General features: G+C 34.9%; 3 protein-coding genes and 1 long non-coding RNA gene across 7 annotated transcripts; 1 reads left to right on the top strand and 3 right to left on the bottom strand.

Moving 5' to 3' along the window:
* The first annotated feature begins 2,810 nt into the window (after positions 1–2,810).
* LOC109149235 (transcription factor bHLH52-like) lies at positions 2,811–4,204 on the top strand. Its single transcript, XM_019296895.1, has 3 exons — positions 2,811–2,980; positions 3,089–3,884; positions 4,037–4,204. Exons 2-3 carry the CDS (start codon positions 3,111–3,113, stop codon positions 4,202–4,204), a joined length of 942 nt encoding a protein of 313 aa, XP_019152440.1. The 5' UTR covers positions 2,811–2,980; positions 3,089–3,110.
* A 602-nt stretch (positions 4,205–4,806) lies between these two features.
* LOC109149822 (pectin acetylesterase 8-like) lies at positions 4,807–11,730 on the bottom strand. 2 transcript variants are annotated; one of them, XM_019297830.1, is made up of 13 exons: positions 11,416–11,730; positions 8,566–8,734; positions 8,266–8,348; positions 8,009–8,138; positions 7,814–7,893; positions 7,041–7,127; positions 6,806–6,930; positions 6,637–6,697; positions 6,490–6,543; positions 5,563–5,640; positions 5,332–5,437; positions 5,099–5,244; positions 4,807–5,005 (listed from the first exon to the last, which is right to left on the bottom strand). In XM_019297830.1, exons 2-13 carry the CDS (start codon positions 8,687–8,689, stop codon positions 4,877–4,879), a joined length of 1,203 nt encoding a protein of 400 aa, XP_019153375.1. In that variant the 5' UTR covers positions 8,690–8,734; positions 11,416–11,730; the 3' UTR covers positions 4,807–4,876. The 2 variants fall into 2 exon arrangements, with proteins under 2 accessions (XP_019153375.1, XP_019153374.1); XM_019297829.1 differs by having other exon boundaries at positions 8,566–8,726.
* Positions 11,731–11,892: 162 nt separating this feature from the next.
* LOC109149792 lies at positions 11,893–23,637 on the bottom strand. Its single transcript, XR_002049006.1, has 3 exons — positions 23,538–23,637; positions 19,245–19,248; positions 11,893–11,904 (listed from the first exon to the last, which is right to left on the bottom strand). It is a non-coding gene; the product is annotated as an uncharacterized LOC109149792 (long non-coding RNA).
* LOC109149791 (pectin acetylesterase 8-like) lies at positions 14,136–17,562 on the bottom strand. 3 transcript variants are annotated; one of them, XM_019297789.1, is made up of 13 exons: positions 17,083–17,562; positions 16,856–16,980; positions 16,661–16,743; positions 16,149–16,278; positions 15,996–16,075; positions 15,796–15,882; positions 15,602–15,726; positions 15,460–15,520; positions 15,315–15,368; positions 15,159–15,236; positions 14,926–15,031; positions 14,673–14,818; positions 14,136–14,558 (listed from the first exon to the last, which is right to left on the bottom strand). In XM_019297789.1, exons 2-13 carry the CDS (start codon positions 16,977–16,979, stop codon positions 14,451–14,453), a joined length of 1,182 nt encoding a protein of 393 aa, XP_019153334.1. In that variant the 5' UTR covers position 16,980; positions 17,083–17,562; the 3' UTR covers positions 14,136–14,450. The 3 variants fall into 3 exon arrangements, with proteins under 3 accessions (XP_019153334.1, XP_019153335.1, XP_019153336.1); XM_019297790.1 differs by having other exon boundaries at positions 16,856–16,990; positions 17,083–17,479; XM_019297791.1 differs by having other exon boundaries at positions 16,856–16,983; positions 17,085–17,479.
* Positions 23,638–23,831: the final 194 nt, after the last annotated feature.

Below are 23,831 nucleotides of genomic sequence, written 5' to 3'. Positions count from 1 at the left end.
AGTCTGTGACCCTCCGAAGGGCCTCCTCGTAACTGGTCGAGGGGTGTAGGATGAAGTCCTGATACAAATGTCCCGCCCGGAGAGATATGTGAAGCATGTGGGTGGCGGTCGCATCGTCCATAGGCTCGACCTCCCCGACCGCTGCTTTCCATTTGATGAGGAAATCGGTCAAGCTTTCCCCTTCTAATTGCTTGGCCTTCTCGAGATACATGTAGGACTTCCTCACCACTTTAGAAGTAATGAACTTCCTCACAAATTTGATCGCCAGGGTCTCAAATTTATCGATCGACCCCGGTTGCAGGGTACGGAACCACTCTGCCGCCCGACCGGTGAGGGTCGAGTAGAAGGCCCTGCACATCACGGCGTCCGAAACGCCCTTCAGCATCATGTTGCTGAAAAAATCATTCACGTGGGCCTCAGGATCCGCCCGTCCGTCATAACTCTTCTCCCCAGAGACCTTTAAGTCAAGCGGGTACGCCTGGGCCATTACCGCTGCTGTGAAAGGCGTCTGGTGCAGGGTCGATTGGTTGACCGGGGGCGTTGCAGGGTACGCATTCCTGAGCTGCGCAACTTCCGCCTGGAGGTTATAGAGTAATCCTCGGGTTTCGTTGAGCTCGGCGGCTTGAGCGGCTTGGGCTGTATCCCGAGCGCGTCGCCGTCGGTGAGATCTCGACCCGCTATACCCAGATGAAGCCTCCTGGCTAGCCTCCTGCATCTGTACGTCTTCTTGCCCGCGGTTCGGGTCTTGGGGTCCCAAACGCTGGCGCATCTCCGGTCGAAGACGATCAAAAGCCACCGCTCGGGCAACTTCTTCAGGATCCTCCGCTTGGACGGCCTGAGCTGGTGCCTCCATCGCATCAGCTCCCCCCGACCCCAACCGCGAATGAGCCGAGCGTCGAGCCCGGGACGCGGACTGACGCTGCGGCTCTACCTGTGCGGTCGGTTGTACTGGAGGGGCGGCGGCTGGAGCTGTGTAAGCAGGCGTATATGGTGGATAACCAACCGGGGAAGTGTAGCACATCGGTTGGCCTGGCCAATACCCGTATGGCGGAGGTGGGACCGGGTACGGATACTGGGCGGGATACATCATCGGCTGCTGCTGGTATGGCAGACCGGGTGTTGGGTATCCCGGTTGTATGTAATTCACCGGTTGCTGGGTGGCCGGGTATGCATTTGACGGATGCGGTGGTGAGAGGTTGAGGTTGAGGTCCATCGTCTGACCCTGCTGTTGGGTAGCATAGTGGTCGGAGGAGCTCGCCGCATCCGCCTGGTCGTCGGCAAAGTTGTTGTGTGCCCACGGATACATGTTGATATAGAGATCGGGTGCTCGTCAAGACGTTGGTTTCTTGCACGGATCCCCACGGACGGCGCCAAAATGATACTGCTAATTATACGTAAGCAATATGTAATAACACGAGACCAATTAAAGCAAGTAAATGACTTTATTGATCACAATAGAGGCCCTAAGTACAATCTACTTGGTTGCTCTGAGTACCGACTGACTGCGGTCGGGATTCTCTAACAACAACCTATCGATCGTCCAAAAGTCCCCTACACTGTAGCTACTGTGGGTATTTATAGCCGCTGTGCCGGGGACAGGATTCCGGCCGCTCGGCATGTCTTCCACGTAGCCACCACGTGTCACCCTCCCGGGTGCCCTGTCTGTCATCATGAAGAGCCGCCACGCGTCCTTTCGCGTCCTTTCGCCAGCTCTCTCGTCAAAGGGCTACCGCTCGGTGATCGACACCAGCGTTCGGGCAACTTCCGGCCGTTCCCGACCGGGGTCTTCATGAAAAAGCCCGACCTGCTACCTGCAAAGATCAGAAGAAAAAGACAAAGGCAAAATCGGTCGTGGTGGAGCTTAAGTCGGTCGGGATATTCCCTACCACTGATCATTCCACCTAATGAATTTTATTGGGCTGAAGTATGAGAGGCGAGGACAAGACTCACGAGAGAATTTCGTCTTTTGCGAGCAAAGAAATAAATAAAATGTGCCAAAATTCAATCAATAAATAAAAATAAATAGGATAAAATCTGGAAGAAGTAACGGTTTGGGATAATATGTAGCCGCCATTTGCCCAGGAAAATGGGCCATAACGCTCGAAGGATTAAAAGAAACCCCTAAATTCACCATAAATTACAGTATGTCCATGCTAATTGCAAAAAATTTATATTTCTCACCCCTTTACTATTGATTATTTGTGTTTAGTCCATAGGTTAGTTACTCCCATTTTAATGTCCTTGCGTCTTTTAGACTTTTAATTTACTTAAAATAATTTAATTGGTCATAATTATGTATTACAAAAATAAAGAAAATAAGGCAAAATATTATTAACTTTTGACCAAAAAAAAAGTTAAAAAACATTTTTTTGCAATTGTATTTTTCTTTCTTTTATCTATCATAGAGAAAAAAGTAATTTTACAGATACTTTCATTTTTTACTCCCATTTCTTACTTCTAATAAAATTTGAGACTTGGTGGGACACGGAAAGTTATACTCCATGGAGTACTTCTACTATTTTTTATTGAAAAATGGAATATGATAATTGTTGTACTTAGCTTGTATAATTTGTGCACTAAAAATTTATGGCAAAAAAAAGAACATTTACCCATAATTTATTTATGAGTGGAAGTAACAACAACCATTAGAAATTATTAATTCCCGATCTATGGTGGAATTGAATTAACAATATCAAAAGTTTAGGGTTAAATATAGCCTTGAAAGAAAGATGATGGATTAATTGGTGAAATAATACCCTCATAATTAGGGGAGTTAGTTACTCCTGAAAATTATAACTGCTCTCCTTCTCTCTCTGTAACTTCCCACGTCTTTCTCTCTCTCTCTCTCTGTAAAATAGGCATTAGCTAAGCAACTGTAGAATCTTGAATAGAAGCTTCTTCACTTTTTTGTCTACTGTCATTCAACAACATTTTATCATATCTAGGATTCTTAAAGACAACATAGTATCTTCTGTCGCAGGTATCGCTCTCTCTCTCTATATGTATCTGTCAATTATATATCCATTTTTTTGTCTGCTTATTACACTAACTGTATTTTTTTCATATTTTGGTTATCGATCATTTTCAGAAGAAGTTGAAAGATTCTTGAAATGGCGAGTTTAAGCTATTGCTCCAACTGGGGAACTGTTCATGATCAGCACCTTAACTTTTGCGAAACCTTGGACGGTTCTGCTGTTATGGCGTCGCCGCCTTTCTTCGCGCAGCCTCAAATGGTGGATGATGATCAGCTTGAAGCTCCGGCGGCTGAGCTTCTTTTCGGGTTGAACAACCACGCTTTTGTTCTCCCGGAGTCGGCGGTGTCTCCTTTTGATCCTGTTTTCAACTCCGGCGAGTTCATTTTTTCCGACAACTACGTTTCTCCGCCGCCGCCGCCGCCGCCGGAATACTCCATTCCGCAAGAAGTGGAGTTCCAGACCCACCCGAAACGCCAGAAGCTCTACCACGACCATTTCCCGGAGATTACGCAGAATTGTTTTGGCGTCTTCATTCCCAACCCTCCTCTGCTCCAAGACTTGAATCCTCCTCCTCCGCCGCCGCCGCCGCCGCCGTCTTCAGAAAGCGTTCTGCCTATGTTCCCGGAGCTCCCGGCCGCTCCCATTCCCGCGTATTGTGGTTGCGCTGAGAGTGAGGTGGCGGTGAAGAAGAACGATAACGGAAACTGCAGCGCCAAGACGCTGTCGGCTCAGAGCATCGCGGCGAGGGAGAGGAGGCGGAGGATCACGGAGAAGACGCAGGAGCTGGGGAAGCTCATCCCCGGCGGCCAGAAGATGAACACCGCCGAGATGTTTCAGGCCGCTTACAAGTACATTAAGTTCATGCAAACTCAACTTTCGGTGCTTCAATCCTGCCACCACTCATCACAGGTAAATTTCAGTCTTTTGTGAACAAGATTATTAATCGATTAATTATTAGATGTTACAATGCTTGAGTTCCCCTCTTAATGATCATTAACATCCCAATTATCCATATTAATCATATGCCTTGACAGTTATATTGTGCATTCATAATATTTCAGGAAACTGGGGAGACATTTATGAATGAAGAACTTGAGAGTCTTGTTGGGTCATCGTTGATTCAAGAAAAGTTGTACTCAAATGACAAGTGTTTGGTTCCAGAAGAGTTCGTTCACTCACTGCCAAATGGCCATGAACTCTATCAACTTTATCAAGCCAACAAGTCTTGATACAACATCAAACTCCAATTTAGGAAGCTAACGCAATTTCTTGTGTGTGTCTGTGTTTTTTTTTAAAAATTTAATTTTCTTGTATGTTGCACATTTTATAGTTTGCTAACGTAGTTTCCTTTTATATAGAAAGTACGGTTTTGCTTTTTCCATTTGTTCTGTAATAGGGATCTTGTAAATTCCTCTTTTACCAGGAATGGGCAAGTGTTGTTTGTTAATTGGATCCAATTTTGTTTGTCAATTATTAGTAAAATCAATTAATTTATAAGTACTGAATTTGAATTGTTAGATTTAGTACATTATTTGATATGAATAACATTTTTTTTAATATTCAGGATCACAAGACAGAGAGTTTAACTAATGTACATTCTTGAACAGTATTGATTGTGGGTGTATTATATTCTTTTTTTTTATTCTATATTTGTGATTATTTATTTGAAGATTGAGAATTTGGAATATATTGAAATGATGCATGAAATGAAATTACACAGTACAAAGCTATATACTCAAAAACCTGTATAATCTATTCCACTGTTGTCTATCTAGTTTCCCTATACCCATTTTCCTATTTCCTTTTCAATTTAGAAAATATTATTCCCCCATTTATTTGTAGCACTACTTTTCCTTCTATATGTTTGTATAAAATTATGAAGAAAATATGATTATATTGGATCATAGATCACGGTCGTCCAATAATAAAGTGGCCGTTTTGGTGCAACTTTTGTTGCAGGGATAAGGGCAATCTATCTTCCGAAACAAATCTCTGTTGAAAAACCAATCCGCCGCCGCTTGCGCCACCGTCTGCACCGCCGCCATTCATATAACAACTAACATTAGTGATTCGGCACGTGACAATGATTAAATAACTGTAATACGTGTTAGTTGGTTAACTACCTTGTTAGACAACCTCGTAGAATTATGCATGTGCCAAAACATCTGCAGTTCAGTCTGACAGTGTAGATAGCAAGAGTCGATAAAGTACCCTCTTTCCTTGGAAGGTTCTAATCCGTTGAATGCTTTTAAAAACTCCAACCTATACTCTACAGATTTGACTCGATTAATTTCATCCCAGAAATACAAGAAAAAAAAAAAAAAAGTGTTACGAGGAAATAACGAGAATTAACTACCTTGGAGAGTTTTGAGTTGGTTAGGCAGACAATTAACTATGTCGGCCTTGCACTTGTTCCACTCCCCGGAGGGATCGGCGACGGCAGGAATCAAGGCATTTCTAACCTGAAGTTTTGTTTTTATTATTGAAAATTAATAAAAATCAATAAATTTATAAGTTGTCCATAATTATCTGATCATGAAATTAAAATAAGAATATTTTACAACATTTTGAGTTACATTATTCAAACCTGCCAATGATCATAGGCTGAATTTATTAGGAACAGTGGTGTCTTAATGTCTGAAACCACATTTTGAGGGAAGAAACACTGCAAAATTTTTAAATTTATCAACATCAATAAAATTAAAATTATATATGTTTATATACACACACACAACCAAAGTGTCGGTGTGTTATAACTTCTAGAGAAAATTTCAATTTTGGTCACACGATTATATGGGCATTGTTAATTTCAACACTTGACTTTTAAAAGTGTTAATTTAGTACCTTGACTATGTAATTTTTGTCAATTTTGGTCACTCTGGCCAAATTGACAGTCAAATTTGGCCGGAAAAATTTAATCCAACATTTAGTCTAGAAATGATCAAAAGACGATTTTGCCCCTCAGATTATAGACTAAATATTTGATTAAAATTTTCTGGCCAAATTTGACCGTCAATTCGGCCAGAGTGACCAAAATTGACAAAAATTACATAGTCAAGGTATTAAATTGACACTTTTGAAAGTCAGGTGCTGAAATTAACAATGCCCTTATAGTCATGTGACCAAAATTGAAATTTTCTCTAACTTTTATAATATCCGCCAGTACAGCGGTAGCATGTCTTGTTTTTTGGTACAACACGACCAAATATAAGACACGAGACAATATTGCAGAACTTTTCATATATACTATGTATGTGTGTGCAGTGGCGGACCTACAGTGGGGACAGCTGCCCCCACTCACTCCACCCTCACCCCCACCCTATTTATAACCTTTGTATGTATATATATAGTACAAGGTTTAGTATAAATAAAAGAAAATAGCTAATATTAACATAAAATAAGTTAGCCTAAATAGTAGAGCAAGTGTTTATTTTTTTAAGCTATCCCTTTTGTTTTAATATTTCGTCCACTGAAAAAAAAATCTGGGTCCGCCCTGTGTGTACATGTATCTTACCAAGCTTGGTTTTAGCTTTGCGATGCATGATCTGGGCAAATGCTGAGCAGATCCCTAAAATTAACCAAGTTTAAATTAATATAAAAATAAAAATAAATAAAAGACAAAATCTACTTGCAAAAATATTGAAGAATTAAAGATGCTCACATGTAAATTAACAATATCATTATAGTACTCTTCAAAAACTGGTTTTCCTGAAATGGCTTTCCTGTAAAACCAAAAAAAAAAACCTTTACTAACAAAAAAAAAAAAAAAATTTACAAACTTGGTACTCGAAATTCCCGAGAAGTATTATATAATGTGTAAGAAGTCTTACACATTAACAAAATAACCGGCATCCGAAAAGCATTTTACTTTAGCAGTCTTTGGTAAAAGCTCTTTGAATTTATCGCAGTGTAAGATTGTAGCCAATCCCCCAGCTGAGCATCCGGATAGAATAGCCTACAAAGACAGTTTGATTTGTGATTCAGCCGCCATGAAAATGCCATTTTTGTGGCATTATAGAAGAAATGAAGGGTGGAAATTAAAGTGCTCAATCAATAAATTGTTACATTTTTGGCATTCTTCATTCCCTTTGCCAACAAGTCATTGATGACGGCCGGGAAAATCCTTGCACCTCGGAAGTGAAGATTGGTAGCCTGAAAACAACAATATGCTCTCTCCCATGAGTACAATATAATAGGTCCAATCAGGGACGGAGCCAGAAAAATATTTGACTGGGGGCGAAGTTTAAATGACGTTAGAATATCAATGACAAATATCACACAGTCATAATAAGATTAAAATATAAAATATATTATAAATTACAATAGCATGTTTTTGATATATTAAACGATAGTTAGAGTCGGAGTCAAAAATATACTTGAGTGAGGTAAAAATGTAAAAATATTTATGATAAAATATGAAACATAATCAATTAAATAAAATAATTTGAATACAATGAAGTATAATATAAACTTGTATACTACATTAATTAAATGATTCATAGAAAGTAGACTAAAAAAGATTTTAATTTGTTAATTGAATGATTCATAAAAGTAGGCTAAAAAAATAAATAAGTGAAGATAAGGAAAAATGTTTTTAATGAGATTTGAACTTATGATCATACATTTTTCAAATGTAAATTTAAAGTTCTATCAACTAAACTACTCTAACAATTAGTATTTTGAACATAAATATATATTTTATACAACATTTAAAGCTATATATGTCGATATATACATACATATATATAAAGGGGTAGGGTGGGGAGTGGGGGCAGCTGCCCCCATACTGCCTCCGTCTCTGGGTCCAATTAAAAGAAGAAAGTATCAATATAACTAACCGGGTCGACTTTCTCAACATCACCGGTAAAAGATGCACCATCGCAATATTTGATTTTGACTCTATTCCATGTGTGGAAATCTAGAAATTTTAATGAAGTTCGATTGTTCTTAATCTCTCGAAAAAGAAGAAAAAGGATGTGAGAAACAAAACCATATATTAACCATAGTTTTTTTTTTTTTTTTTTTTTTTCTACCTGGGTTAAATTCAGGTTTGTTGTGCAAAATCGCAGAGAAAGCTAGTGGTGAAGCCATTTCCTTGGAGGATCCTAAACGAGTCTTCTTTCGAGCAAGGCAATTTGTAATGTTATGGCACCATCCTCCACCCTGTTAATAACAACTTTTAAAATTATCTACACTCAAAATAATAATAGAGTATTTTAATTTGATTCTTTTAATATTATTATAATATAAAGCGAGCAGGGTGTGAGAACAATTGAAAGTTTAAACCAACCTCTAATTGGATTAGCCAATTGTTGATACCATTATCAATGCCTCTGTCGAGATGATAAGCCGGTGGGCTCCCATCCAAACAAACTACAAAACATCAACTCATTAAGAAACAAAAATCTGTTAAAACATTTAAAGTCTATTTGTATTCCAACTTAATCAATGTGATGAAGCCCGATTTCAAGACTCAGGATCACAAGTAAATCGACTTAAATTGTTGATAGATAATCAACGCAAATCAAGAAGTCCAATAGACCACTCTTAAACTTAACTGAAAATTGTCCTCATAGTAAACCGCTCTTACCAGCTCCTGTTTTCACGGCGCTTTTGAGAATTGTAATGTTGACAAACAACCCTTCAACTGCGACAAGAATCAGCGAAAAGGATAACACACATACCAGCCATAGCTGCATTCTTCTTCCTTCCATCGCAAATCAACACACTCCTTTGTCTGACCCAATGCAACTGATACATATATATAATTTTTTTTAAATAAAAATTACATGATACTAATTGAAATCCTAATTAAATACAACAAAAAAAATATATATTTAACTTTTTAAAGTACTATTGACTCTATTACAAAATGGTATTTGGGTTCAATCCTATAGTTTTTTTTTCCTCAAATGAGCCACAAAGGTGCCAGACCACAAGGTGTTTGGCAAAAAAATATTTTTTTTTTTATTTATGAGGAATTAATTGAATTCAAAGATTTTACTAAAAGCATTAGATGCTTGAATTGTTTTTTATTTTTGGAAAACTTCCATCCATCAATAGAAGTTATTAAAAGCACGCGATTTTTCCTTTCCTATACGAAATGAAAACCACCCATAAATTGATAAACTTTATGGAAATTAATAAATAGTCTATATACCAAGAGTCAAATACCAAAAAAACACACCTACAATAATAATACTACATGTATAAATATTATGGAGTAATTTCAGTACGATAAATATTTTAGATTTTTGAGTAAAATATACATATAAACCGTAAATTTTTTAATTTAGACATCATTGTTGCAAATAATCTATATATATATATATATATATATATATATATATATATATATATATATATATATATATATAAGGTAACCAAAAAAAACTATGGAAATAAAAAGAATTGAATAAACTACAATACCAAATCTAGTTTCACCCATCGTTTTCATAAATAGTAAATTTTATTAGAAATAATTGCGTGGAATATTTTGTTGGATTTGACTATACTCTATAGCGACAAAAATAATTAAATTGCGGTGGCTTAGCTTTTGCTGGTCATCTTTTTCATACACGGAAACATTTTATTATGAAAAATGTCATATCAGAGAAAATGACATTTTTGTTTTTAATTGTGGAAAAAAATGTTACGCATATAATAATTAATTAAACTTAAATATTTTTACTACTTTTTGGTTGTTACAAGTTATGTTTTTGTTACAATATATGATAAAAAAAAAAAAGTGACTAAAATAATATTTTATTTTTATATGACGAGAGAAATCTATAGCCACTACTTGATGAGAGTGTACACATGGTAAATTTCGCCTTGTGACCCTAGCCGACAAAAGATCACAATGAGGTAAAGTAATTTAAGTTGTCCATAGCTTACCGGCTTAAATAAAAAAGATCAATAGACAACTGCTTTTATTGGGTCGAACTTGTAATAGTATTTTATTTTTATTAACAACAAAAACTATGTAATTTTATATGTAGGAAATCTTGTATACCGAATATTATACTATACTGCTAGCGGGAGTGTGGAATTTAACGCCCAATATAAAGGACTTTCTCCAATATGTATAATTTTATTGGATATGGTTTAAAATGATTTATAAATAAGGTTGAAATCCTATATATTATAAAATGTTAATCCTATAAGGTTTTTATTTCTATGCCAGTAAATAAAAATAGTAATATTAACTTATTTCATCTTTTAGATTAAACTAAACACACCACCTTCTTATATTTTAACTATATTTTAGAGATTCAAAAATACTTGTGTTGATGCATTTTAAATTTAAAAAGAATTATATACAATTAATAAAATTTCTATGGATATAGTTCGTCATAAAAATTTAAAATATACCATATTTAACAAATGAAATGAAATGTAACAAACCAAGAATCATGTTTTTTAATTGGTAAAAAAATATTTTGATTCGGTAAACATGAAAATAACAAACATTATTATATAATAGAAGTTATAATAGAAAAGAGTAATTTTTGTCTAACAAAATATAAACAAAGATATTTATAATATGATGTACCATCATTTGGGATAGAGAAAGAGCATTAAAATCATTTAATAATGAACACATTTAATTCATGATTACTTATAGCGAACTACTAACACGTAAAGATTCAGGCAGCCAAACCAACACGAAAACAAAATTCCTTAGAACAACATATATAGTGCTTAGAACGAACAAATTAAAAATTTTGTTTCAAAACTAAGGGTGTGCTCAGATAGCATCTCTGTGGCTCTTTTTGAAGGAAGCTCACAGGATTGAACTCCGGTGGTAGGGTATTAACTTTTGTAATAAATAAAGTATAGAACAGATATTACCTTGTAATATAGTCAATAGTACTCAATAAAAAAAAATAAAAAAAATAAAAAAATAAAAAACTAAGAATGTGTTTGGTTCATGGAGTTAGGTACAAGGAATGAAAATAGGAGTTATACGCATTATTTGGTTCACAACTTTTTTAAAACAACGGTATAGGATTTGATTACTCTTATAATTACAAAATTCATTACCTAATTTAAATCATGTATCATTCCAGTAATTCAAGTCTTACCCCAACTTATTTCATCACCTACTTATTTTGTTGCATCCTCACCGCACCGCATTGCCTACTCACTCAATTTTCACTCTTAAGATTAATATTCTGGTTATTTTTGTATTTTTAATTTAAAACTTTTATTTCAAGTATAAGATCATACATAACCAAACATCAATATCATCCAAATTCCACCCAAGTACTTAACATGCAAAAATACATTCACAAAACTCATTCTAATGATTAAGTATTTAATTCTAATTCTGATTCTAATTCTCATATTCCAACCAAATTAAACACAACCTAAGATTATATAAGCCTTTAATTACATATAAATCCGATCCACTAACATCTAATGCAACGTAACTGACCTTCTTAGCTTGTTGTGCCGGACTGCGAGCGAGACCGACGGCGGTGCAGTGATCGGAGATTCAAGAAACGAGTGCGGCTGACGGCGACAAGAATTGAAGCTAGACACGTGGTAGGGTGCTGCAGGTGTAAGAGGAGATGTTGGCAGAAAAGTGAAGAGAGAATTATTATTGAATAATATAATTTTGGAGATGGAGAGATCGAAATGAAAGGCTGCCATGGCGGATCGAGTAAGAGCATTATATTGGTGGGTAGGAAGGAAAGTTACGTAATGTGTACGTGGTGGCGTCATTAATGATAGATGAAGCGATCGATTGAATTCGTGTGGGCCGGGGAGGCAGGGTTGGATCGAACAAGCTAGCTAAGTCGATCAGTTTTACACGGACTATATATATACATATACATATATATATCCAAACTAACTGATGATATCCTTAGCTTGTTACGTTCTTTTACAGTCTTACCAACGATATGATGTCTGTTTTGTCTCTCTCCCTCCTTGTTTCACTCTCATCTTCTCAATTCTTAATCACATTATATATATATATATATATATATATATATATATATATATATATATATATATATATATAGGTTAGATTCCTGTGCGGTCGCCGGTCGGTGCGGTTTACACTATTAGGTATGTACCACACAAGTGTTCGAAAATATACCATTATGTGTGGTGCATTTTTTTTTGGTGTGTAATGTATTTATGCATATCTAATGATGTAAATCACACCGACTGCACGGGAAGCTCTATTCTCATTTGAACCAAAATAATATATATATATATATATATATATATATATATATATATATATAAAGGGAAATTCAAAACTTTATTAAATCAAAATTTCAATACAAGGAGGAACATAATCTAATTAACCAAATAGTAAGACCAATAGAAGAACGAGCAACTCTAACCACATCATGCATGAGTGAACTTATTCACTAATCTAGAGACATAATGAATAGACACTGATCACATTATATTTGATTGGCTACAAGTTATGTGTCTCAAATTTCCAATCGAAAAACATTAATAATTTCAGCTCTTCCATCCGGTTGATTTTGAGTTGGGCAATTGTAAAATCTTAGTGGTCCTTCAACTTTTAAATTTAATCAGTAGTGATCCTTCCATTAGTTAAAGTAATGACAAAGTTAACTGGTTAAAATTTAAAAAATTGAAAGAGTAATTATCTTGAAAGTTTAGCACTAAACGTGCACGATTAATATGTATATATACTCGGATCGGAGAACCCTAATTGGTATTATCTCTATATATATAAAAAGGTATAAAGTGTCTGATTGGGATGAAAAGAAAAAGGTATAAAGTGTCAGCTGATTGGGATGAAAAGAAAACATGGTAAAGAATTAGGTGAAGAGGAGAAAATCCAACATGCAGGATGTGTGTATATGTCTGTCATATAATCCTAAACGGGCAAACCGACACGTACAGTTGGAAGAACCTAAGTTGATGTCCGTGATCTTCCACAAGGTTTGGTATTTCATTATTATCTGTAAAGTGCTATACATATGGATTGTTGGTTAGATAGCTAGAATTTAATAATGCTCAATCCATCATCCTTTAGACTGCATGTGGATATACGTGGCACCAAATGGATGCAAAATTATTATATGCCCAGAAAAAGGTGAAATTTCTTCATTTTTAGACCATCACAACTTAATCTGATAGGATAGTGAAAAGATAAACGTTAACTCAACCGTTCATTAATTAAGTAAAAGGATCAACGAAGTATAAAGTTTTTTGTAATTCAAAAGTGTAATTGACTTTAATTTTGTTAAATAATTTGAGAGCTTATTTGAGCTTTGCTCTAAATATAAAATCAAGTGGATACACAAATAATTGCATGATGCATGCATAATAATACTGCAAATAATAAATTAAAATTGAAAGATCTGTGGAATTTTTTTATTTTTATTTTTTTTAAATATTTATAGTGGAATTGAAGCTGCAGGCCATAAGTAGATGAGAAAGGGTTAATAAGGAAGGACCAAAGATTGAAGAATATGATTGAAGACTATACACTGAATATGGCAAGAGAGAGTCTTTATTCAATAACTGAATAATTCTGTGATTAATATTATTCATTATTATATAAATTTGTCACAAAATCTAAATAAAAAGATTTTCAATGACACCATATAGATAATGTATCTATGGTCCAAGTCTTTTATTATGATCTAAAAAAAATTGTCTTTTAATACGTGATGTCAAGTTTTGATTGACATATTATATTAAAGATCAAATTAAATTCATATGTGGATGAAATTGACAAGTTTTAAATATAATATTATCAAAGACCTATAACGTCACTAGGCCAGCTTTGTGAGAAATAAAAGAGTTGGTTGAGAAATCCCTAAGCCGGGTAGGTCCACTCCTCCTCTTTTTTTTTTTTCTTTTTTTTTTTTTTGGCGATAATAATATAAATGTCAGAAAATTGTAGCATTTTACGTGGTTTGTTTTGTAAAACATAAGTAATTAAGAAATTGGGAGTTGGGGGGCCCTTCTCTCAATAAAATAAAGCGATCATACTCATACAGCATATATGCATGCATCTATCAGAAAGTTGAGGATAGATCTAAGTTGAAATTTTAAAGTTGATAATGAAATTCATGTTATCCTGTCTGTCTTGTTGGAACAATTTTCTTTATCCAAATATCCTCCTATCAAAATAAATAAATAAATACTCAATACCACTTTTCTAAAATAGTAAGGCCATTATATTATTTTCGTGCAATTAAAAATTACAAATAACATTTTCCTCTTCATTGTATCCCAATCTCCTAACTTGTAGGCAGGATACCATTGAAAACAAGTACTACTCAATTACAGTTATTAAGGTACAAATTTGAGCCTTAGAGACAAAACACCAAGATACCTCTGCAATGGTGTGATTCCTTTATTCTGAACACTTGACATATATCATCATCATCATCAACAAACACTTTCCCATTTCTGATTTCTCCTTCTGGGAATCTTCACAACTTGGAGTAAAAGGTTCCCGAAGAACGCTTATTCGAATACGCGATTGTGGCATGATTTGTCACAAGGATAAGGGCAATCGATCTTCTGGAACGGGCTTCTGTCATAGTACCAGTCTCCAACCGCTTTGGCAATGCTCTGCAGCAGATCGAAGTTTTTCGAGCAATCAGTTAATTGCAACCGTAGGGTGCAGACAGTGAAAGAAATTCGATGGGAAATTTAAGGAAAAAGGTTAGCAGATGTCGAGGTTACCGTGCCAGCCAACACGGGAGAGTCGTCCCTGAGCCATGTCTCCTGGACCTCGGTCTGACAGTGGGCGTAGCAGGAGTTGATGAAGAATCCTCTCGACGGAGAATTCGCTACTGCACCTAATGCCTTCAGGAACTCCATCCTGAAACCTGGAAACGACTCAAAATGTCTGAGTGTAAATTTGGTCATTCGATAAAAAACCAACAAATAATGATAGTTAATTTAAGGCTTCACGAGCAGCATAGGAGTAATTAACCTTGCATTATGCCAAGCTGACTATCAGAGCATTTCAATATGTCAAGCTTGCAGCTATGCCATGTCCCGTGGGGATCAGCTACCCCGGGAGCCAAGATGTTCTTTACCTGAAAATCGAACAATTCCAAGTCAGAAAGCCGAAAGAAATAACAATTAATTATTTCTTATTGATAGCAATAACATAGGACTGAAACAGCGAATTGCTTAACATATAAAATTCAGAAACATTTCGACCTGCCAGGAATCATAAGCTGAATTGACTAGGAACAGAGGCGTCTGAATAGTTGGTGCCATATTTTGCGGGAAAAAACACTGCAAAACAATAAGGTGTATTGGTATTAGATGCACTACAAACCGGGGTTAACGAAATCCAGAAATGACTACTCTTACCAATCCCGGCTTCATCTTTGATGTACACGAAGTAGGCAAATTCTTGGCTGACCCCTGAAAAACGATACATATCAAATTCCTTTCTAACTTCCGTAATTCAATGCAGGAACCAGCTAAATAAAATCGCAGAAATGATTAAGCATACATGCGTTGTAACAACATCATTGTAGAACTGTTCAATATGTGCCGCTTGAGAAACATCCATCCTATGAAAAAAAAAAAAAGGACCAACATTATTAGCAGCACAGAATCATAGAAAAACACACATGTTTCATGAGAAATCTTACGCGTTAATGAAGTAACCCGCATCTGCAAGACATTTCACTTTAGTACTCGCTGGGAGGAGAGTTTTAAACTTGTCACAATGCAATATTGAAGTCAATCCTCCGGCAGAACATCCAGAAATAATAGCCTACATTGAAACATTTTTGTTAATGAGATAGCTGTACTCATGTGAAAGAGAGCGAGCGAGAGACTGTACATTTTTTGCATTCTTCATTCCTTTGGCTAATAAGTCTTCTATAACAGCGACAAACACTCTTGCACCTCTGAAGTGAAGATTGGTTTTCTGGCAGTATAATATATCATAAATTATCGGTAGGAATCTGTAACTATCTTGAATTCTAACTCATCAAAAGAAAGACGATTGCTAGAAGTATCATTTATTGCACAAATGCATACCGGGTTTACTGCCTCAACATCGCCAGTAAACGATGATCCATCACAATACCTAACCTTGATTCGGTTCCAGGTGTAGAAGTCTGAAAGTTTGGAATATGATGAATTAGGACAACACCATAAGAAGAAGTGTGTAGATGAAGAATGAAAAATTACCCGGATTTCTCTTGGGATGGTTACCCAGGAGCCCTGAAAAAGCAACCTGCTTTACCATTTTCGTTGAAGACCCCAACCGAGTATCCTTACGAGCAAGGCAAGTAGTGACATTATTGCACCACGCTCCTCCCTGAAACCCGAAACCAAACATGAAAACTTGTTTTGAGTGTAAAGTGGGAAAGCTCCAGTACTTAATGAACACTGTTAGTTGTGACACATTCAAAGAACTGAGCAAGCTAAGTTCTTTGTTTGTTTCTGTCTTATAAATGCCTAATCTTTTCAATATCACAATTTCTGTAAAGGAAATTTAGCTCTAATTTTCATAATCCTAAAGAACAGTAAAGATTTTGAAAATGGAATATATATCCAAAACCAAAAGAATCCCATAGTTTCATAGCACTTCCAAGAAACTTTAATCTAATCTGCATATAATATAAACAATTACCCCTACTCAATCTTACAAGTCCTGAGAATATGAGTGTAAAGATATTAATAAGAAAGTGAGTGTAAACCTCAAAATGGATTAACCAATTGTTAATTCCTTCTCCAGATCCTCTGTCAAAATGGTAGGCTGGTGGACTTCCATCCAGACATACTGCAAAACCATCATTGCATCAAAAGATTAAAACTTTTTTCTTGAATAAATAAATAAGTTTTAAAAAAATAATAAAATCTGTAATTGTTTGAGTAGAGAGTTTGAGTTTGACCTGCTCCTTTTGCCACAGCACTCTGAACATAAGTGATATCGACAAAGAAGCCTTCTGTTCTCAAAAGAATCATGAAAAACGCCAACCCATACACCACCCATTTTTGCACTCCCAAATTCTCCATACTGCAATTTTCTAACATACCAAACTCAATCAACCCAATAATTTTTTTTTTTTTTTTTGAATTAAATAGGAAGGAGAAGAGAGAGCAGAGAGTAACACATTACCTGTATGATGGCAATAAAGACACGGAAGCTAAATTCTGGGGAAACTTAGTTACTCGGGTTTAGTATCCTTAGTCTTGGAGGTTTCCAGCAGGATACGAACCACTGAACCAGCTTTTCTTCTGTGAGAAGTGACGAGGACAAAGTGCTTTCAAGAATCACTTTTTATTAACGGAAAAGAGGATTGCATTCTCTCGTGAAATTTAGCTTAAAGTTAATAATAATGAAGTAATACATGTAAAAGAATGCACACGTATAGTGACACAACTTTTTTTTTCTTTCAAAAGATGGAAACTTTAAGGGCAACCGACAAAATTTTTTGACTTTTTTGGGATGGCGGATAGATAAATTCAAGCACCGATTCGTTTTATTTTTTTAAAAGTTGAATGAAGTGAAGAGCAGAACAGACATGCTGGGAATCTAGGATGTTGGATATGATGAGACCCGACCCGGGTGGTATTAGCTGGAAGCCTGTACAACCCCATTTTGAATCTTATCGTTCTACGCGTTGTGCATTAAATTTAAGGAGGATTAGGATTTAGGTGGTTGGTCGGACCGTATTACAATCACACATGCTTAATTAATCAGTCAATGATTTCAAATTTATTCCGTTTTCTAATCTCACAATTTGTGATCGGTCACAATAATAGTATTAGTGTAATGAATTAATGTGAATTCTCTCAGTTATCTGGCCACTAATCACACTATATTATCATACTTGAAGATTAAGAGTTTAATTTTTGTCAATACATTTTTTATTAAATTTATTGTGCGAGATTGTTTAGTGCGAATTTATATTTTATGAATGATATGCCTGCTATTATGTAAAAATAAGATTGAAAATTATTCAAGCTGCTCACCACATTTTTTTTTCAATGAGATAGCACACAGTCACTATTCAAAGTAGCTCTAACTAGTTTGAGATTAACTAACTTAAAATACAATAGCTAATTGTTTCAAGCTAAAATAAATAAATAAATAAAACATCTCTCACTATATATAAATTAAATATAAAATTTTATAATTACATAACCAACTATCCAACCCACTTTGTTAGAATTGTGCCGTTAAGTGAACCTTACCAATCACAATCAGGGGCACACAAGTAATTTAGTACCATGAGTAGTGAAGTGAGCTGTGAGCCACCGAGTAGACAATGGTCAACTGGTCAAGTGTCTGAGTGGATCCATTTGAGACACTAGTTTTGTAGGTTAGATGTTTCATTCTACATTTCTTCATAGATAGATAGTTGTATTTCTTAATTTCTTTTCTTATCCCCGCACTACACGCAACAGTACGAAGCACATGCCCACCTAAACCACGCAAATTATGCTGTGAACACGTGCCCACTTACAAGGTGGCACAATTGCACAACGGTGTCGTTTTTGTTGCCGTTCTAATTAATTTTTATTATTTTTATTTTTTACTGGTTGTTAATGACATTTCTCTCTTTGCAATCGTACAGTTTAAAAATTATAAATTTACTATATTTAAATTATTAATCTACTGTTTATAACTGTGTCTATTTTGCAAGGTGGGCACAGTTCCACTGCATAACACCCCCCTAAACCATGCATAACTGTTGGGGTTGGGTGGATTGTCCCAAATGGTTATTACTTCTCCTATTTTAATTTATACATCAATCTATCAATTTAAAAGTTCAAATTAATAATAAAAATTATGTATTTAATAGTTTATATTAGTGTTTATTAGCTTCAACATATATCTATTTATATATTTAATTTCAAATTTGCTACTATTCTATTTTAAACAAATTTATACATTATTTATTATACTACAATAAAATTTTAAAAAAATACTTTCAACAGATTTAACAATGTAATAAACTAATAATTAATTACAACTTAAATACACAAGAATTTTAATAATTTGATTTTTCTTGTAACATCAATAGCTTATAATTAATCATAAATAATTGCTATATATAATCAACTTTTCAACCAATAGTTATTAAAAAAAAAATAAAAAGTATTTTGTGAGTCTGGAACTGGATAATGGCGTGTTGGACCCATGCATGTTATATGTGTATATCATAGCATTATTAAATTTCTGTTGGCCCATCTATTCACTCTTAATTACGGTCGAAAAAGAAAACAAACATTACAAGACATACATAAGAAATGTCATGTGAACATCTCATCCACATTACTCTCAATAATTCCAAAACATTGTTGATTTTAGGATGAATAATATAATATATAATTGAAAATGATGCATGCATATTATCCCATACAGTGCCTGGACAATAATGATATAAGGAATTGGAATAACATTTATTGAAACAATTATATATTTTGAATTACAATTTCATATATATGTTAAATGCCAAATCTGTGGAGCCTGGAAACACATCAAAGTTGTAGGCAAATAGCCTATCTTCTTGGTTGACAGTGATGAATACTATACTTTTGGCACCCACTCCTATAGGCTATTTATCTACAGCTTTGGTGTGTTTCCAAGCTCCACAATAACAGAACAGGAAGGTAACTAGATTTTTAGTTACCTCAACTTAACTAGATAAAACATCATTTGACAATTAATACTATATCTTTGGTACCCACTAGTACACTTGGAAGGCATAGGATAAAATTATTGTTTGCGAAATCCGCATTCCAGATTATTACTTTAGTCAGAGACAATGAGAGGTGCTAATGGGTGCTAAAGGTATAGTATTAATTGTCAGCCGCTAGCACAATTTTCTATTGTCTTTGACTAAAGTAATAACATGGAGTGCGAGTTTTGCATATAATAATTTTACCTCATGCCTTCCAAGGGTCTAATGGCCATGGTAGATCGTCACTGATCGAAACAAATTCACACCACTTCCATCTGGTCAACAATGTATAATATTCTACTAATTTCACGTACGTATTGATATCTAACAATTGAAAAATACATGTATATCTTGCAAGCTCATCAATAGCATATATTTAATGGTTGATGAGTAGTTGATATGTGGCCGGGAAGGAAAGTGCGAGGAAGGGTATGATTTGAACTCTACCAATTGTAACAGGTAATAAGCGAGAAGACAAGCTAGTTTCATGTCCAAGGTTCAGTGTATTTGAGTAGCTTAGCTAGCAACTTATATAAATCTTTGTTGGGACTCTTATTAGGAAATTAATTGGGGCTAGATTTTACTACGATGCCTTGGAGTGCCATTTTTGTCAACAAGGGACACGTTAGGCCATGGAAGTCATGTTGTGTCAACGACGGCTATTTCAGTAATTAAAATCGTGTCATACTATCGTTTCAAAAAAAAAAAAAAAAATAGTGTCATACTATGGTGCAACGTTATGGTGAAATAACATTGTGGCACGTTTTTAACTACTGAACCAGCGGTCATGGACACAACGTGGCTTCCGTGGCCTAACGTGTCCCTAGTCAACAAAAATGTCACTCCAAATACGTCATAATAAAATCTAGTCCCAATTAATTTCCTAAGAGTCACAACAAAAATTAATGTAAATTGATAAACTGCTAGCTACTCAAATGTAACCTTGGGCATGAAACTAGCTCACCTTCCGCTTATTACGTGTTACAGTTGGTAGAGCTCCTCCACTTTCCCTTCCCGGCCACACCTCAAGTATCCATCGACCATTATCTATAAGGCCAGATTTCTAATCCCTCCCTATCTGCTTCATTGAAAGATAATGGTTGAGTGTAGTCCGACGAAAGGAGAGATTTTTTAATAAGAAATGGAATTCAGAAAATCCCAAGAGCGGGTTGTTTGGAGGTGCAAAATTGGATCAGGAAAAACAGCTTGGTATTGCTGCTGAATGGTGATGATGATAAATTGATAATATAATGATTAGGATGATGATGAGGGGCTTCAATTCAACCAAAGAAGCATCCCTATATATAGCTGAACAAGTTTGTTGATTAATGAGCGACGTATAACCGTGAAGATGCGCAACAGCCGGATGGATAAGAGCTTTTGCATTAAGGAACTGATTTTGGTTGCTAATTCCATATGTTAAGACGTGTAGAAGAGATATGGTTTATGTTGTTAGTGTTGTTTTCTCCAGATTTAGAAATACCATGATTGTAGTTTGCATAAAATATGGTAGGGATGGGTTCCAGGCGGGCGGTTGTTGGTTTATATTTTAATTTGTGCTCAATTGTTTGGGATTTAAATGTCAATTATATGTTGCTACATCTAAAGTTAGAAATCTCAAAGGTTTAAAAATTTTAATCCGTGGTGACTCTAAAATTGTAATTCAATTACTATTGTAGTTTATTAAGTTTTTAAAAATTTGTAATAATAAATACTATGTACTAAATTTGTAATATAGTTTAAGATTTGTAGTAATCACCCACCTTAAATATTATTTTAATTGTAAATATATTTATGTTCATAATTTTATCATAGGAATTCACACATAATAATTATTAAATAACAAAATTTTTATATATGAATAAACCTCATATAGGGTATATTTTTATAATATATTTTTCGTGCATCGCACGAGACAAATATTAGTTTGAATAATAATTGGATTATATTTATGGCTCATTTTAATTGAATATTATGCATGGTTGTTCACTAGCATAGCATTATATTTTATAGTTACGCGAATTTACGCCTTTAGAATTGCATAAGTTAGGAATTATAATAATTTCTTGTTAAGTTGAATTTTATGTGTGAAATTATTCATAGTAGTGCATTATGTTTGAGACCGTCTAGAATGTTCACTTAAGAATTAGAAGTCTTTCCACACCCGAACCATTTATATTGGCTTAGAACTTTCAAACTCCTATACATAGATAACAGAACACATGAACCAGGGAAGTTTGATCACCATAATGAGGTAAATCAGTCTAAGTTAAGTTTTTCATAACTGATCGGGGACAATTAATAAAATCAATATACCAATCTTATAGGAGTGAGACTTGAAAGTTGGAATCTTGTGTGTACAAATCAATAGTCTAACAAACTTAATTAGGATTGCCTAAATAGAACTTTTTACACTTAAATAACATAGTAATTCCAAAACATTGTTGATTTTAGGATGAATAATATAATATATAATTGAAAATGATGCATGCATATTATCCCATACAGTGCCTGGACTACAACAAGATACATTTACAAATTACAATATAGTACAGTACTCTGTCATATATTTTTTGTTTTTGTTTTGTTTTTTTTTTTTTTTTTTTTTTTTTTTTTTTTTCTGTGGCAATAAATCCAATAATGATATAAGGAATAACATTTATTGAAACAATTATATATTTTGAATTACAATTTCATATATATGGGCTGGGTCTGGAAAATGGTCCAGACCCAGTTCTTTTTATTTTAAAGGGCCTGCTGGTTTATATTTTAATCTGGGCTCAGTTTTTCAATTTTGGGCCGACCCAGTTTCTTAAAATCTCCTTCCATCATTTTGTATTGGGCCTTAATATTTATAATTTGAGATGGTTTTTATGCATATAATATATTATATGGGATGTTAGCAAATTTGGGTAAACTGTACTATTTGTGTTCATATTCGATAAGCGTTTGTTTATTAGTATTAAACAAACTTATTAATGTTCATTTTAATAATGTTTACGAACATGCTCGTTTAAGATTATAAAAAATTGATGACCTTATAAAAATTTTAATACTTAATACTAAACTAGAATTTGATAGTTTAAATTAAACTTTTAATATTTAAATTTTTAACTTATATTAATATTTGAACTTGGGCTTGCCTTGTTCAGAATTTTGAATGGGCTGAATGGTGTGGCCTTTTAAAATTGCATTAATTGGGCCGTATGGACCAATTTGGGTCTTGGCTTATGAGTTATTGTTGGCCCATTACAAAGCAATTGTGTTTGCTTGATCCTTTGGCCTGGCACCATTAGTGGATTCCATATAGACGATGTAAACTTTATCATTATATTTTTTTCATTCGTAGCTCAGATTCTGCGAGACAAGAGTAAAAGAAGAGTAGACACAGAAAAACACAAAGAATATCTTCATATTGTTGCAAATCATGGGGTAAAAGTTAAAGTACTAATAATTATTACACATTTTTTAGGAGGCGAAATAGTGTTATCACCTCGGAGATTATTCAAACAAGTAGAAGAAGGTATCATTTGTCTCACAAAAGTATTTTCGGTGGCTTAGACAACCGCGATGCCTCTGTCCACAGCATGGAAAGAACCAATGACGCAGATACCATAATAGGGCTCCTAGACACATACATGTTTTTCATTTCTTTAATAATTTTCATGTACACAACTTGGTATTGCTGCTGATGATGATAAATTGATAATAATAATGATGATGATGATGAGTGAGGGGCTTGAATTGAAGCAAAGAAGTGTCCCTATATATAGTAATGAGCTGAGGTTTGTTGAATGAGCTAGGATAGCAGAGGCCAATTCAAGGGGCCGGGTATCCACGCAAAGATGGAAATTGCGTATCTTATCCCAACACCCCACGCAACCCTACACCTACCGTTAACGACGAAATGAGCGACCGCGACGTATAACCGATGGTGCTCCTCCTCCGTCGGATCCGGCGGCGTCTCACTCGGTGCCGCAGTAGATAGGTTTTACTCCGTAATTGTTTAGTTGAATGGAGATGAAGCTGATAAGTGATAAGGGGTAAAGATGGGCCGGGTCTGAAATATGGTCCAGACCCAGTTCTTTTTTGCTGGTTTATATTTTAATCTGGGCTCAATTTTCTAATTTGGGCCCAATCCAGTTTCTTCAAATCTCCTTCCATCATTTTGTATTGG

Source organism: Ipomoea nil, unplaced genomic scaffold, assembly GCF_001879475.1.
Source record: "Ipomoea nil cultivar Tokyo-kokei standard unplaced genomic scaffold, Asagao_1.1 scaffold2159, whole genome shotgun sequence".
Taxonomy (NCBI): domain Eukaryota; kingdom Viridiplantae; phylum Streptophyta; class Magnoliopsida; order Solanales; family Convolvulaceae; genus Ipomoea; species Ipomoea nil.
This window is presented reverse-complemented; position numbering and strand designations above follow the sequence as displayed.

Excerpts from the sequence above, each read along its gene's own strand:
- LOC109149822 (XM_019297830.1), bottom strand. The coding sequence starts at position 8,689 with ATGGAAGGAAGAAGAATGCAGCTATGGCTGGTATGTGTGTTATCCTTT. Across the intron at positions 8,139-8,265 it reads ATTGGCTAATCCAATTAGAG|GGTGGAGGATGGTGCCATAA; the intron begins GTTGGTTTAAAC and ends TGTTATTAACAG. Across the intron at positions 6,931-7,040 it reads GAATGAAGAATGCCAAAAAT|GCTATTCTATCCGGATGCTC; the intron begins GTAACAATTTAT and ends CTGTCTTTGTAG.
- LOC109149235 (XM_019296895.1), top strand. The coding sequence starts at position 3,111 with ATGGCGAGTTTAAGCTATTGCTCCAACTGGGGAACTGTTCATGATCAG. Across the intron at positions 3,885-4,036 it reads CCTGCCACCACTCATCACAG|GAAACTGGGGAGACATTTAT; the intron begins GTAAATTTCAGT and ends ATAATATTTCAG.
- LOC109149791 (XM_019297789.1), bottom strand. The coding sequence starts at position 16,979 with ATGGAGAATTTGGGAGTGCAAAAATGGGTGGTGTATGGGTTGGCGTTT. Across the intron at positions 16,076-16,148 it reads CCATCCCAAGAGAAATCCGG|ACTTCTACACCTGGAACCGA; the intron begins GTAATTTTTCAT and ends CCAAACTTTCAG. Across the intron at positions 15,237-15,314 it reads CAAAGATGAAGCCGGGATTG|TGTTTTTTCCCGCAAAATAT; the intron begins GTAAGAGTAGTC and ends ATTGTTTTGCAG.